The sequence below is a fragment of the Contarinia nasturtii genome, unplaced genomic scaffold (genome assembly GCF_009176525.2).
Source record: "Contarinia nasturtii isolate CC-2019 unplaced genomic scaffold, AAFC_CNas_1.1 Cnas_scaffold_1562, whole genome shotgun sequence".
NCBI classification, from domain to species: Eukaryota; Metazoa; Arthropoda; class Insecta; order Diptera; family Cecidomyiidae; genus Contarinia; species Contarinia nasturtii.
In genome coordinates, this window is record NW_022198897.1 from 1 (window position 1) to 13,518 (window position 13,518).

At 34.4% G+C, this 13,518-nt stretch overlaps 7 protein-coding genes and 1 pseudogene across 7 annotated transcripts; 3 read left to right on the forward strand and 5 right to left on the reverse strand.

The window, feature by feature from the left end:
• Window positions 1-9: 9 nt before the first annotated feature.
• On the forward strand, window positions 10-1,727 carry LOC116346502 (nitrilase and fragile histidine triad fusion protein NitFhit; the record flags this gene model as incomplete). Its single annotated transcript, XM_031776584.1, has 5 exons — window positions 10-216; window positions 279-491; window positions 556-895; window positions 974-1,149; window positions 1,252-1,727. Coding segments are annotated over 5 exons (1,122 nt in total), but the record flags the coding sequence as incomplete, so codon positions are not given.
• LOC116346500 (lipoma-preferred partner homolog) lies at window positions 1,660-4,225 on the reverse strand. Its single transcript, XM_031776582.1, has 5 exons — window positions 3,799-4,225; window positions 3,229-3,551; window positions 2,424-3,119; window positions 2,225-2,345; window positions 1,660-2,119 (listed from the first exon to the last, which is right to left on the reverse strand). The coding sequence occupies exons 1-5, from the start codon at window positions 3,811-3,813 to the stop codon at window positions 1,988-1,990; spliced, it is 1,287 nt and encodes a 428-aa protein (XP_031632442.1). The 5' UTR covers window positions 3,814-4,225; the 3' UTR covers window positions 1,660-1,987.
• A 359-nt stretch (window positions 4,226-4,584) lies between these two features.
• LOC116346499 (deoxyribodipyrimidine photo-lyase) lies at window positions 4,585-6,701 on the reverse strand. Its single transcript, XM_031776581.1, has 5 exons — window positions 6,202-6,701; window positions 5,545-6,108; window positions 5,073-5,480; window positions 4,958-5,002; window positions 4,585-4,879 (listed from the first exon to the last, which is right to left on the reverse strand). The coding sequence occupies exons 1-5, from the start codon at window positions 6,641-6,643 to the stop codon at window positions 4,737-4,739; spliced, it is 1,602 nt and encodes a 533-aa protein (XP_031632441.1). The 5' UTR covers window positions 6,644-6,701; the 3' UTR covers window positions 4,585-4,736.
• A 196-nt stretch (window positions 6,702-6,897) lies between these two features.
• On the forward strand, window positions 6,898-7,746 carry LOC116346501 (DNA polymerase epsilon subunit 3-like). The gene is made up of 2 exons (XM_031776583.1): window positions 6,898-7,176; window positions 7,298-7,746. The coding sequence occupies exons 1-2, from the start codon at window positions 7,044-7,046 to the stop codon at window positions 7,597-7,599; spliced, it is 435 nt and encodes a 144-aa protein (XP_031632443.1). The 5' UTR covers window positions 6,898-7,043; the 3' UTR covers window positions 7,600-7,746.
• Window positions 7,747-9,206: 1,460 nt separating this feature from the next.
• On the forward strand, window positions 9,207-9,892 carry LOC116346505 (annotated as a pseudogene).
• Window positions 9,893-10,113: 221 nt separating this feature from the next.
• Window positions 10,114-10,921, reverse strand: LOC116346504 (transmembrane protein 14 homolog). Its single transcript, XM_031776586.1, has 4 exons — window positions 10,785-10,921; window positions 10,667-10,714; window positions 10,512-10,565; window positions 10,114-10,431 (listed from the first exon to the last, which is right to left on the reverse strand). Exons 1-4 carry the CDS (start codon window positions 10,858-10,860, stop codon window positions 10,271-10,273), a joined length of 339 nt encoding a protein of 112 aa, XP_031632446.1. The 5' UTR covers window positions 10,861-10,921; the 3' UTR covers window positions 10,114-10,270.
• A 101-nt stretch (window positions 10,922-11,022) lies between these two features.
• LOC116346503 (oligoribonuclease-like) lies at window positions 11,023-12,927 on the reverse strand. The gene is made up of 6 exons (XM_031776585.1): window positions 12,770-12,927; window positions 12,429-12,652; window positions 11,587-12,242; window positions 11,457-11,504; window positions 11,330-11,389; window positions 11,023-11,249 (listed from the first exon to the last, which is right to left on the reverse strand). The coding sequence occupies exons 1-3, from the start codon at window positions 12,834-12,836 to the stop codon at window positions 11,892-11,894; spliced, it is 642 nt and encodes a 213-aa protein (XP_031632445.1). The 5' UTR covers window positions 12,837-12,927; the 3' UTR covers window positions 11,023-11,249; window positions 11,330-11,389; window positions 11,457-11,504; window positions 11,587-11,891.
• On the reverse strand, window positions 11,101-11,662 carry LOC116346507 (transmembrane protein 14 homolog). The gene is made up of 3 exons (XM_031776588.1): window positions 11,587-11,662; window positions 11,330-11,389; window positions 11,101-11,249 (listed from the first exon to the last, which is right to left on the reverse strand). Exons 1-3 carry the CDS (start codon window positions 11,660-11,662, stop codon window positions 11,101-11,103), a joined length of 285 nt encoding a protein of 94 aa, XP_031632448.1.
• Window positions 12,928-13,518: the final 591 nt, after the last annotated feature.

Consider the following 13,518-nt stretch of genomic DNA (forward strand, 5'->3'; position numbering starts at 1 on the left):
TTCTTTTAGAACAATGAAAAAACAGACAAAATGCATAATTCACATATTGTGATCAATAATGCGGGCGAATTGGTTGCCGTTTATCGAAAGCTACATTTATTCGATGTGGAAACATCAGAATTTCGATTTCAGGAATCAAAAGTGATTAGCAGTGGAAACAACCTTGTATCTCCTCTAACGGATACACCGCTTCAGGGTGGCCTTGGATTGTTAATAGTAAGACAACTTTGATTTATGCATTCAAAACAGAAACTAATCCAAATGTTATCCTTAACCAGTGTTACGATTTACGTTTTCCCGAAGCTAGTACGATTTTACGTAAAAATGGTGCCACTTACTTAACCTATCCATCGGCATTTGCATATGCAACCGGTTTGGCTCATTGGGAATCTCTGTTACGAGCGCGTGCCATTGAAAATCAGTGTTATGTATTTGCGGCCACGCAAATTGGTTACCACAATGAAAAACGCAGAAGCTTTGGACATGGAATGGTACATATTTATATAGAGTATATTCAGAAGAGATGAAATAAATTTATCCTTTCTTCATTTATAGATTGTTGATCCATGGGGTAAAATTTTGGCTGAATGCGATAAAGACGATGCATCTGTTCCACAATGTATAACAGCAAGCATTTCATTGGATCTACTAAATGATACGCGTAAACGGATGCCATGTTTCAGTCATCGTCGTGATGAGGTCTATACATTGGCACCACATTGCATGATTCCAGCTGATAAATCAGTGTGCACAAAAGATTCTGAATTTCTGACGGTTGAGAATGAAAAATCTCCATATTTTATTTTCGAGAAAAATCCGATTCCAAAATCAACCACATTTCTTGAAACACCATCGAGTATTGCATTTACAAATATCAGTTGCGTCGTAACTGGCCGTAAGCTTCTAATCCTGGATTAATTTTGTAATGTTTTATCGAATTTTGAAATGTAGACATTATTTTTTAATGCACTAGATATTTTGGTGGCGACACGACGTTGTGTTAGTCGGCTAAAGGATTTAACGCCCGAAGAGATTGTTGATTTCTTCATGGCCGTGTGTAAATGTCAGCGAATGCTTGAGGAATATTACAAAACAACATCATGCACGGTGACCGTGCAAGATGGTGAATTTGCTGGACAAACTGTTCGGGTAAGTGAAGCACTTTTTTTTTGTCTTTTAATAACCTCTCTGTGTATGAACAATTACAATAAAAAAAATAATCTCTCTGCCTTTTTATTAAACTGATTGTAGCATGTGCACTGTCATGTTATGCCTCGGAAAGAAGGTGACTTTAAACACAATGACGAAATCTATATTGAATTGAATAAACATGACCATCCTAAGGACGGCGAACGTCGTAGCTTCCGCTCAGTCGAGGAACGAACAGCAGAAGCAAATGAATACCGTAAAATCTTAGCCAAGTCTAAATTCTTCTAGGAAAATGTCATATGGCTTTTGTACAAGTTGTAATATAATTTTACATCGTGAAATTATATGTCCATTTGTATCACATATGTTTTTGCCAATTCGTCATTTCTGAGTGAAAGATTTTACTGAATATTTTTTACAAGACGCGCACAGAAGTCTTTAATGTCAGTCAAGTGCATAAATGAGAAAATAAAAAATCATTCGGTAGTTTAATCAATATACAAGATGTAATTATTTGTGTACACAATACATATATTTTTACGAATATTATTGAAATACATTGGAGGTTATTGACGTGATTTGTGCGTTGTTGAGTACCTTGTTTTTGTTATGGTTTTGCCATTTTTCTCAATACATCATTATTACTCTAAATTTTGAATCATCACATTTATAATACTCCATTCGATGTGTGTATACATATATATCAAATATTCAAGTTTGTTTAATAAGCATAATTTTTTTTGTATGGAATAGTTTTTTGTTTCTTTTCGCGAAAGAAGTAATTTAATTTGTTTTAGATTTTGTAAAATGTATAAACTTGTGTGCGTGGAATGCATTATTATAATTCAGTGGTCATGCGACTAGTCAGCATTTGGACGCGCTTTGCATTGCATGCCTTGCACAATATATGATCGTCAAGTGGATAACACCCTCGACCTTCAGCTTCACTTGACAACAGCATATCGCAGTCCTAAGAAATGGAATTAAAAAAAAAAAGAAACAATGAAAATAAACATAAAACAAATTCATTGTGACACAAACATTTTTGTTGTATGGAAATGTTTTCAAAACTCACTTCACATTTATAACATTCAACGTGAAAGCTTCGATCCAATGCAACGACACGAACAGTTTCATCTTCTCCCGGTTCCGGCATTATTGGTAACTTGCAAACGCAGCAACGTGGCGCGAATTTCCTGCAACAACATATTAAACATAAAACATGTTGAAAAAAACACAATGAGAAATCAAAACAAAATAATGTTGACACTTACTTATGGAAATCTTCAATGCAATGATTTTGATTGGTAGCATCAACGGTAAATGGAACACCATCTAAACTTTTTCCACATACAACACAACAGAAACATTTTGGATGATATGGTTTTCCATTGGCACGTAGAATTCGCTCCAATATTGGTTTAACACACACCGAACATTTTTCAAGGGTATTCAAATAGTCCTCCTCACAGCACGGTTTTCCATCCAGAGCATAAAATGGTTTTCCCTGCAAATTAATTTGGCATTGGCAGCACGTAAAGCATTCGATGTGATAAATTTGCTCCATGGCCGTACAACCGGATCCTTCGCCAATCACCTTTTTACCACATTGCACACAAATGCCAAAACTATCCGTATCAGCGCCCATATTCATCGACTGAACTAATAGCTCAGTTAAGACATCAACTTCAGCTTCACGAAAATTTTTACCGCCACCCGCTCCCGCTCCCACTCCCACTCCCGGAATCATTGAATTATTCGTTGGATTTTTCGGTGATGCTAAATGAAGATTACTTCCACTAATGCTACTGTTACTACTTCGGCCACCGTTCACGTAGGCCGATGACGAAGACGAATACGATGGATAATTAGAGCGATTGGACATTTGGCTTGGCGGACGTGAATTGATCGGTTCGTAGATTGATTCATATGGCGATGATATTTGCGTTTGATCCACAGATTCGGGCGTTCTATTAGATGGGAGAAAAAAAACATGAATGGATAAATGAGAGAAAAATATTTTGTTTTTATTTAGTGGTTACAACTATGTATTACTGTATACTATAACATATGACTCACCGATAAATTTGCCTAAGACTGGAAGCATACGTATAATCGGATTGGTATATATTTGCATATGTGTGTTGTGGTGGATGTTGTGATGTTGATGGATAAATTGGCATTGTTGGGTATGGATTTTCAGTAGCCCGTCTCAGTTCACTATACGATGAGCTGACCGGGCTGGGTGGTGGCAGCAAATCTTCATTATATTGACTTTGTTGTGCATCAATGTTCAATTGTAAGGGTGTCGATGACAAGCGACGGTGTTGTTCCGAATATTTTGGTTGCATTGGCCCGACGGCATTTTTGAGCATACTCATTGTAGCTATATTTTGATATTGCTAAAACACCAAATGAAAACAATTTTTTTTTTTAAATATTTTTTCCTAATAAATAGTTTTTTTTTTCCACTAAATTCTCTATTCGTTCAGAGATGAATTTCAAAAGAATCACAACAACAATGACTCAATGACGCGCACACATTCAATTTTAAATGAATTACACATAATTTAAATCTTTCAATACATTTTTGTGATAAAAAAAATATGCAAAATTATGAGAAATATAGTCTCGTTTAGTTCCACTTACATTTCGGTTTTCCATGTTGTTGTTTTTGTTTCTAAAAACGCGGAATGAAGAACAAACAATGCATTCGTTTATTTACACCTTATCTTCGTTGATTAGAGAATTCTTTTTCACGTCGTTTCTTTTTAATTTGTTTGTGTTTCAGGTTTTCTCATTGAATATATATAACATTTATACATGCATATATATCTTATTTTTTTATTTAATTTGTCGATTTGAACTGGCTGCAGTTATGTAGAACAAAACGTACAAGGAAAAAAAATATCACAAATACACGATGTTGCAGTCGTCGGTAGTGATTGAATATGATAATGACTATGAGGTGCACGATCGATTTAAAAGAAGCCCATCGTAAAATATACAAAAGTCTTACGGAGTGTAAGCAACTCTTGAACTTGCTCTGCGGCAACAACTATACTATATACACAAACAACCGTGTGAATGTCATGCGTATGAGTAATTCCATAGAGGCATCGATGTGTTGGTGTGGTGTTACGATAAATTTTTTTAACAAAAGTGTAGTAGTAGTTCAACATACCGATGATTCACCACATATTTTTTTGTGAGTTAGATCGTTGCCGATGTATTTTTGCACAACAAATGCTTACAGTGTTAATCGGATTATTAACAGTTCTCGGCGATTGAATAAATTGGTCTTTCATTTACCAATTTCATACATTGAATTGAATATGGAGATTTCGGGTTTTCTGTTTGCAACGTATTATAAATTGTAAAACACCGTTGACAAACAAACATCTAGATAGAGTGAAGCACTTTCAAGAAATGAAAATATTTATTAATGACAACTTTATTATTCAAACCAAATCTGAAAATTCATCAAGTCCATAAAAATGAATCTTTAAGTGTGTTAAAGGTACTTTCTCATGATAACTTATTTTAAGTTTTAGCTCACTGGTAATGTGAGATCAGCTTTGTGCAGTTTATTTTTTGGATTTTTGATGGACTTTTCCTCCGTAACGAGCGACGAATGCATTCACATCAAATTTTCTTTTACATCCTGCATAGTTCATGTATCTGATTTTTCCGAAAATTGCCCGTTCTGTCCAGCCTTGATCATGGATTCCTATATAGAAAAATCGCAAAAGGAAAATATTTAATTTTTTTTTTCGATTCTCAAATAGTGGACAATTTTTTGTATCACCTCCAATAGACCACATACATCCTACGTAACCATTTGGGTCTCTTCCTGCGAACCATTATTAAAACAATGACAATTTGATTCAAATAGTTTCCTACAGTGTACGATTAACACATACCATCCATGCTGTAATAATCATTCAAATAGATAGCTGTGGTAAGTGCACTTTCCGGAGATTCTGACCACTCCAAAATCTTCTTGGCCCAATACATTCGAAGAAAACCGTGCATTTTTCCCTCTTTATTGAGTTGGATTTGCGCTGAATTCCACAGATCATCGTGCGTTTTTGCTTGTTCAAATTCTTCCACCGTATAAGTCCATTCTCGCTTATCTTTGCGATGGTCATTGAGCGTTTTTTGTGCCCACGATGTGCAACCTTTCAACGAATCATAGTGTTCATTAAAAAAGCAAAAATTGTCTGCGAGTTCACGACGAACGATGGCTTCTTCGCGAAATGCTTCGACGCTTTCTTTAAATTTTTTATATTTCGACACCTGTAGAATGGCTCGCTGCGGTGCAATTTGACCTTGAGACAGAAATATGTATAAAATAAATTTAATTTCAATTAGTTTCGAGGAATGAAGACTCACCGAAATGAAACCATGGCGAAAGATCGGATAAAAAATTCAACGTTGGATCATTTCGCTTTGTAGCATAATCCTTCAAACGTTTCAAACAGAAAATTTCCAGCTGTTTGATGCCACCTTTGTAGCCGGGTGTTGCCCATGTTATTTCTGGCAGTTCTTTAATATCAACATGTTTCCAGCAATTGATCCAGTCTGGTTTTGAATATTTTAATTCACTTTTGTGTGGATGCTTCACCAATGGTGGAAATTCGGTTAAATAATCGCTCAATTTGCTGACTATTTTATTTCGAATGGTGCGTGCGGCATATTCTTGTTTGTCCGATGTAACCCAAACGGGTACAATGTTGTGTGCGTCCACTTGGATAATCGGAATATCAGCTGGTATACTTTTCTTAAGATTTTCAATCCATTGCATTGGTACACGTAATGGGCAAAAATCACAAACAACCGCTCCCATTGAACTTTTTTGCACGAATTTCGGTACTTCAGTACCACCGTCACCATAAAATAAATGGAAATTTATGTCCAGCGTATTACATTCTTCTTCAATTTCTTGCAAACCTTTTACTAGAGTGAAAAAAATAAAACAGACCGGATTATTGATGTTCACCTCTCTCCATATTGAAATTATAAGTGATTTGTTAATGAGATGCAAATTACCAAGAAATTTGTAATGGCGTGTATTTGCATCGAGAAACTTTGGCAATAAACAAAAACACACATGAAGTGGTACTTGATTTTTCATTGCTAACTTTTGTGCAAATAAAAATGCCCAATTGTCTTGAACACGCTGATCTCGAAACATCCAGTAAATGATTCCATTTGAATTTTGCTTCACGTCATTTTGCTTGTTCAAAATACGTACTCTTGATTTATTGAATTTGAAATCGAGAATATTTTTCGCTGCTTTTTTTCGATCATCTTCAAATATGCTCAAAAATTCTGATTCATTTGTTTCTTCTTCGGTTTTTGATTTTTTCGTCGGCGGAGCCATAATTTTTCTAATACACTGATCGACTAACTTTGGCGCTATTTTGTGAACGACGCTTGATTTGTTTTGCTTGATTTTTTGATAAATTGATGCAGCTGATTGAAATAGCATTGTTTACTATTGTAATACTAAATGACGTTTGTATATTAGAACTATGAATTTTATGTTTCGAAAATCTAATACGTTTTCTGTAAAGTTCACTTGGCAAACGATTCGGAATAACTATAGTAAAATAATTAAGAAAACGATGTTCTCTTTGAACTTTAACAATAATAATATTATTTTATAAGGAATATTCAAAAAAAAAAATGATATTCGAATTGACTACCGCACATCAGAATAATCTAGTACAGCGGTATTAATTTGACAATTCAGAAGTGCTGTTTCCCGCCAACAACAAACAGTTTTACAAATATCACTACACATTTAACACGAATTGAATTTGTTTTCATTAGTCGGTTCGTTTCAAATCAATTTCTTTGGAATTTGTAGATAGGCGAATCCAAGTAAAATGGTGGATAAAATTCAAGATCTCAATTTACCAGCCACGGTTGTAACTCGACTAATTAAGGATGCTTTGCCCGATGGAATTAATGTTGGAAAAGAGGCACGATCCGCAATTGCTAGAGCTGCATCTATTTTCAGTGAGTACTTACATTTATACAAACACGAAGGAATAGAAGTGTTCAACTCTGCGACAATAACTGAGAACAATTTAGAAAACAAGTCACTTATGGTTTGATTTTTATTTAACATTTTCCACAGTAATTTATTTGACATCGTCAACAGCAGCTGCCGCACGGAAACAAAAGCACAAATCATTGTCATCGGATAATGTGTTTGCGGCACTGGAAGAGATTGAATTTGAAAATTTTATTGATCCACTGCGCGAAGCACTCGATTCATTCCGAAAAACAATCAAAGAGAAGAAATCTAGTAAAACCAATGATAGTAAAACAAATAATGATGCCAATACCGAAGAAGAAATGGATGAAGTGAACGGTTCAACGGCACATGATGAATCAAGTCTTCAAGAACCAAGCGATGGCACAGAAAACGAAGAGTAAACATTCATAAATGATTTCAAAAAAAAAAAAACATCTATTTAATTTTGTACAACAATTTCTGTTCCATTTAAAATCTAACAAAATACATAGCGAATTGTCAACAAAGCGTTCTCGAATAAAAATTTAACAGTTCTTTTCTATCAACTATATTGATTGATATAGCAACACGTTGTTCGGCTACTTCATAAGACTTTTAATGCAAATTAGCAATATCACGATTCTACGCAATTATGAGCGATGGTTGTGCTTCGGTAGCTTCCTCGATTTTGTTGTTTAGAGAAATTGGTTGCCATGTTTAGAATAAGCGTTGCTCTCTTGACACTAAACGAATATTTTATGGGCAAACCACATATTTCTTTATCGGTCGTTTCGAGTTCCAGATGCTTCTTTGTCGGCGTTGAAAATTGCATATCGGTAGGACGACGAAATAACTTTACTGTATGTGATGTGAAACTTTGCATAGTTTTTTTTACAAAACCCCCTTATTTCTTATTTATTTTTATGATGTCTTCTTCTACAGGGTAAATATTTAGAAACATTCATTCTGTTGTTATGTAACCAGGTGTATTCACAAATGACGGAAAAGGAATACAACATGGTTCCAAACTCTCTATCTCTCTTTTTCATGTATACATATGCAAATTAATCTTATTCATTAGCTCTCTGGATAGCTTACAGTTTTGTGTCAAAAACCATTTTTCAACAGCCACGTTGTGTCTCAACAGTTTGTATGAGAAACTACGATAGAAAGTGAAAATATGTGGCCGAAAAAGATAGCATTTCAAAAATTATTTGTAGTTCACATGCTTGTTGTAGTGAGCTTTACAGACGACCGCTATAAAGATCCACATTTTGCACCCGGTCGAAGTGTAATCGTTCGTTTATTCGAATGGAAATGGACTGATATTGACAATGAATGTGAACGATTTTTAGGTCCAAATAGGTTTGCTGGTGTTCAGGTAAAAAACTCTTGAGTAAAGGTTAAAAATCACACGAATTCCCGTAGGTTTGAACGCTATCAGCCAATTTCTTATCGGCATAAAACGCGTAATGGAATTTGCTAAAATGGTACGACGCTGTAATGCTGTTGTTGTGTGTATCTATATTGATGTTGTTCTCAACCATATGACTGAAGTCATGGGACTAAGTGTTGGAACTGGAGGATCACGCACAGATCCAGGTTTATCATTCAGGCCGAGCGACTTCATAAACCAGTGTGTGAAATTTCCAACCCTAAAGATAAATATGAAGTTCGCAATTGTCAAATTAACGGTTTACGTGATTTAAATCAAACGAATGAATACGTTCAGCGTAAAATTATTCATTTACTAAATGATTTTATTGATTTCGGGATAGCTGTTTTCCATGTAGGTAAGAGAAAGCTTACAGAATATTTTCTTTTTATAAAAACTTGTAGATTCCGCAAACTATATGTGGCCAGATAATTTGAAAAGCATTTATGACGGTGTCAAAAATTTGAACCTTGAACATGCATTCGAAAAAAAATCAAGACCGTTTATTGTACAAGACCGTTTATTGTATAAGTAAAAAAAAAATAATAAAAAAATATTTGACCTTACCTTTTCAATTTTAGGGTGCAGTTATCGATTTTGGTTTTTCTTCCGTAATTGGCAGAGCATTTCAAGGTTGGAGGGAATTGAATAACCTACGACATTTGGCATTTGGGAGAAATTGATCACGTAATTAAGGATGCTTTGGTTTTCGTTGACAATCACGACACTTGGAGCCTCTCTGACGGCGAAGTTCTGACGTATCAAAATGTTTAAAATAAAAAAAAATTGGTATTTTATGGCAAGTGCATTTGCTTTGGCACATCCTTATGGCAATGTTCACATAATGAGCTCATTCGAATTTTCTGACAACAGTCAGGGTCCTCCGCAAGATAAACAAGAAAATATGTTGTCACCTATAATGACGACGATTGGAAATGCGGAAATGGATGGGTGTGCCCTGAAATTAAAAAAATGGTTTCCTTTCGCGTTGCTGCTGATGAAGAACCAATTGAAATGTGGTATGATAATGAAGGGAAACAAATCGCGCGTTCATCGCATTCAATAAGGAATACAGAACAAATGATAAAGTTTTGAATACAAAATTGCCAGCTGGAGTGTATTGTGATATTATCTCTGGTGAATGAGATGGCGGCATCTGCACCGGCACAAACGTGACTGTTAATGATACCGGCGATGCTCATATATCTTCCAGCCGAAGCCGCATCTTACACAGAGACTCCGGTCTTAGCTATTCACATTGGTTCCCTTCATTGATCTAAATTAAAATGATAAGGTACTGCAAGAACTACATAGTTCTGGGAAAACTTTCTTTGCTGAATAAAGTTGTAAATCAAAATAGAAGTATTGAATTGGTTTTTGCAAGAAAAAAAAGGACTTGAGTTTTTTTCTTCTATGGCTTGATGTATCATCAAGGTTTAAAATCGTTTTGCAAAAAAAAAGGATTCTGAAAGTCTGGAAAATTTCCAATGAAAATTAGGGGTACTAGTAGAAGGAGGGCACCCTTATTTATTTTAGCTATGAAAAGTCTACAGAGTTTGGTGTAAAAAAATATTCATGGGCGATGGAATTAAAAAATCTCTTATTCCCATAAAATATAAAGTTTTATTTTCCGGTTAAAATGCAAATGTTTTACGCGTCTACCATTGGCCTCGACCAATAACTGGAAGATGTTGATTGTAAACAATCACATTGCGAACGAATGAAGCAGCTGAAAGCAAGCAGATCACACCAGCCGGCATAATTTTTCCACTCTTCGCGTAACGCATGTACATTATTCCTGCCAGTGTTAATGATGCACCTATAACAATAAAATTACATGTAAATAAATTGCCGCAACAATGAATTTGAAAACCATTTTTAAATAAATTGCACACTCACCCAATTGGAATAGTGGTTTCGGTGGGCTCTGTGAATTCAAGTGCGCACCATAACCTAATTAAATGAAAAATCGATTCAAATGAAATATTCTTGTTAAAATGAAAAACAAAAATAAATATAAAATTATAAAGTGGGTGCATCGCTGCAATTCTTACCCAAAATTGCACCAAACGCCAATCCAGCGGAGAGAGATGGTATCGAACCTTAAACAACAACAAAATAAGTTTATTGTTATAATAAATTGTAAGGTTATTGATTTAACTAAAATAATACCAGCTTTAACGTAGCCAGCAATTCCTCCGGCAGCAACTGTGGCCGCATATAAATAGCTGATCAAATCGACGGGCATTTTTCTGGATTTTATTCACAACAGGTCAAACCAAAATGTCAAACATTAATAGACGAAATGTCATCTTGCTATAACTCTGTTGTTTACTAATACATAGAAATAGTATATCTATATAAAAAACAAATGTCAACAAGTATTTGTACAATATCAAATACACATGAATTAATCGCTTTTGGCACTCTTTTTATTTGAATATATTTATTGTATAAAAATCGAAATATCTAAAAGAAATATAATTTTTTAGAAAAGTTGTGCGTGAAGATCATCGTAATAAATGAACATGTTAATTACAAAGGCTCCAGCGGCAATGCAAGTCACAATTCCAGCTGGTACAAATGATCCATTATACCAACGATATCCCATTAATCCGGCCAAAATTAAGAGCACACCTAGAATTTTCCATTAGGAAAAATGTTTTTTTTTTTTTTCAATAATAGAAAAAAAAAGTTCAATGGGATCTTGTACTTACAAAATTCAAGAAGAGGCTTTGGTGGCGATCCCGAACGTGAATTTAAATATGCACCAATAGCTAAAAATGCAGTTTTTATAATGTTGAATGTTAAAATAATATTACTAATTGCTCAATTTAAACTTACCCAAAAGAATTGCAAAGATCAGACCAGCAACAATTGATGCGACGGAGCCTTTGAAAACACACACACACACACAAAAAGAGAAATTTAACAAAATAGTAAAAGAAATGTTTCTTTCCAAATTCTTTCCTACCAGATTTGAAATATCCATATGCACCACCGCCAGCAATCAATATAGCTGCGATAAATCCAATAAAATCGTACTGCATTGTTATGTGATGAAAAATCAAATGATTAATTGTATTGATTGTGCGTTATTACTTGCTTATTTTGTACAGATGAAATAATACGACGCATATATTAAAACTGGAATATGTCTTTATCTATAATTGGTTTCTTTTATAGTAGATACAATTGGTATTAAACGCATTCATTATTTTGAATTGGTAAAATTGGTGAGTGCTTGATAACTGATGATAATAGACTACATATTTGAGATTATTCTGGCAAAAACATGAATTGCTTATAATACTTCAGTTCATTGATTGACTCCTCGATATCACTCAGACCTCGATGCACGTTCTTTTTTGATGGTACATTCGAAAATAATGAACCATTCCATCGTTTGCAGAGCTCTTTTATCGTTGATACATCAATGATACGATAATGAAGATGCGAATCGATCCGTGGCATATATTCTCTAAGAAACATACGATCCATGTACACACTATTGCCGGCCAATGGGCTCGAAAACGATTTAATGTTGTTTTCATTAAGAAAATTCAGTATTAAATCCTCGGCCTGTTTTTCTGTGACTTTCGAATTTTTGCATTCCGCCAGCAGGCCAGTCTATAATGAAAAAAACAAACAAAAATGATTAAGCATTTTCAGTTAAATTTTCCAAAATCATGTTGACATGTTAACATTTGAACTTTTTAATTAAAGAAAACTCATTTTACATGCACATAGTTGTCTTATGGAATGGTTCACACAGTTATGCAGTGTATTGCTTTTTGAAAAGATCGATAAATGTACCTGAGTGTGCGTTGTTGTGCACCATTCATCCATTGAATCAAGCAGAGAATCTGGTTGATTTATAACAACTGTTGGATGTTCAGCCACCACATTCAATGAATTATCGGTTATTAAACATGCTATTTCCATTATACGATCTTTGTGCAAGTTTAAGCCGGTCATTTCCATATCAATCCACACAATTTTACTCATCTTTCTTGGAGAATTTGATTTCTGCCGAATATCTAAAAGAAAATCCAATGAAAATGTATAATTTTCATCAAATTCCGAATGTTAAATTAATTGCGAGAAAAATAGCTGATATATTTGAATGAAACAAAAGGCACATGGCACACATATACCTAGCGATCGTAACTGATTTTTAACCACTAGTTTATTCAACAGTTTAAATTTTTTGATGGCAAACATAGCATCGGTTTATTCTTAACCTAAAACTCTGGCTTTGAATCACAATGTGTGTTAACATTGACAGTAGCAATTCAATTGTTCGCTTACATGCTTCTTTTGTTGACGTTGGACACAAAATCAGCTGTCAATTTTGTACATGCGCGTTCCATTTAATTCCCTATTTGCCTTTAACAATGCCGTCTAAACATATCAAACATATACAATCAAACGCGTTGCCTACACACATTCAATTGGGTCAACGAATGCAGACATAAGAAAAGCACCGAAAGCGCACATATATAGAAAATTAAGGGCCACAAGAATGTTAAGCACTAAACTATCAAAATTATTTCATCTTATCGGTCACATTGAGAGATTTATAACATTCCCGGCAACGTGCACCTTCCAAATAATATTCGGCCAATATTTTGCTTGATATTCAATACCAAACACATACATAACCTGTTATAAAACATTGTGCTGAAGTTAATGAAAAAAATAGTAATAATTCATTAATAGAAAAAGAGACAAATCAATTCCGTGCCAATTGTATTTACAAATTTTGGCCAATCTCAACTTACTTTTCATAAATTATTTTCTATTTGGAGTCGTGCTTTTTACTGCTAACATGAACGGAAGACTTTGGGTGAGTTCCGTTATTTTCACGTCATTTTTTTTCCGGCTCAAATTTTTGAAATAATTT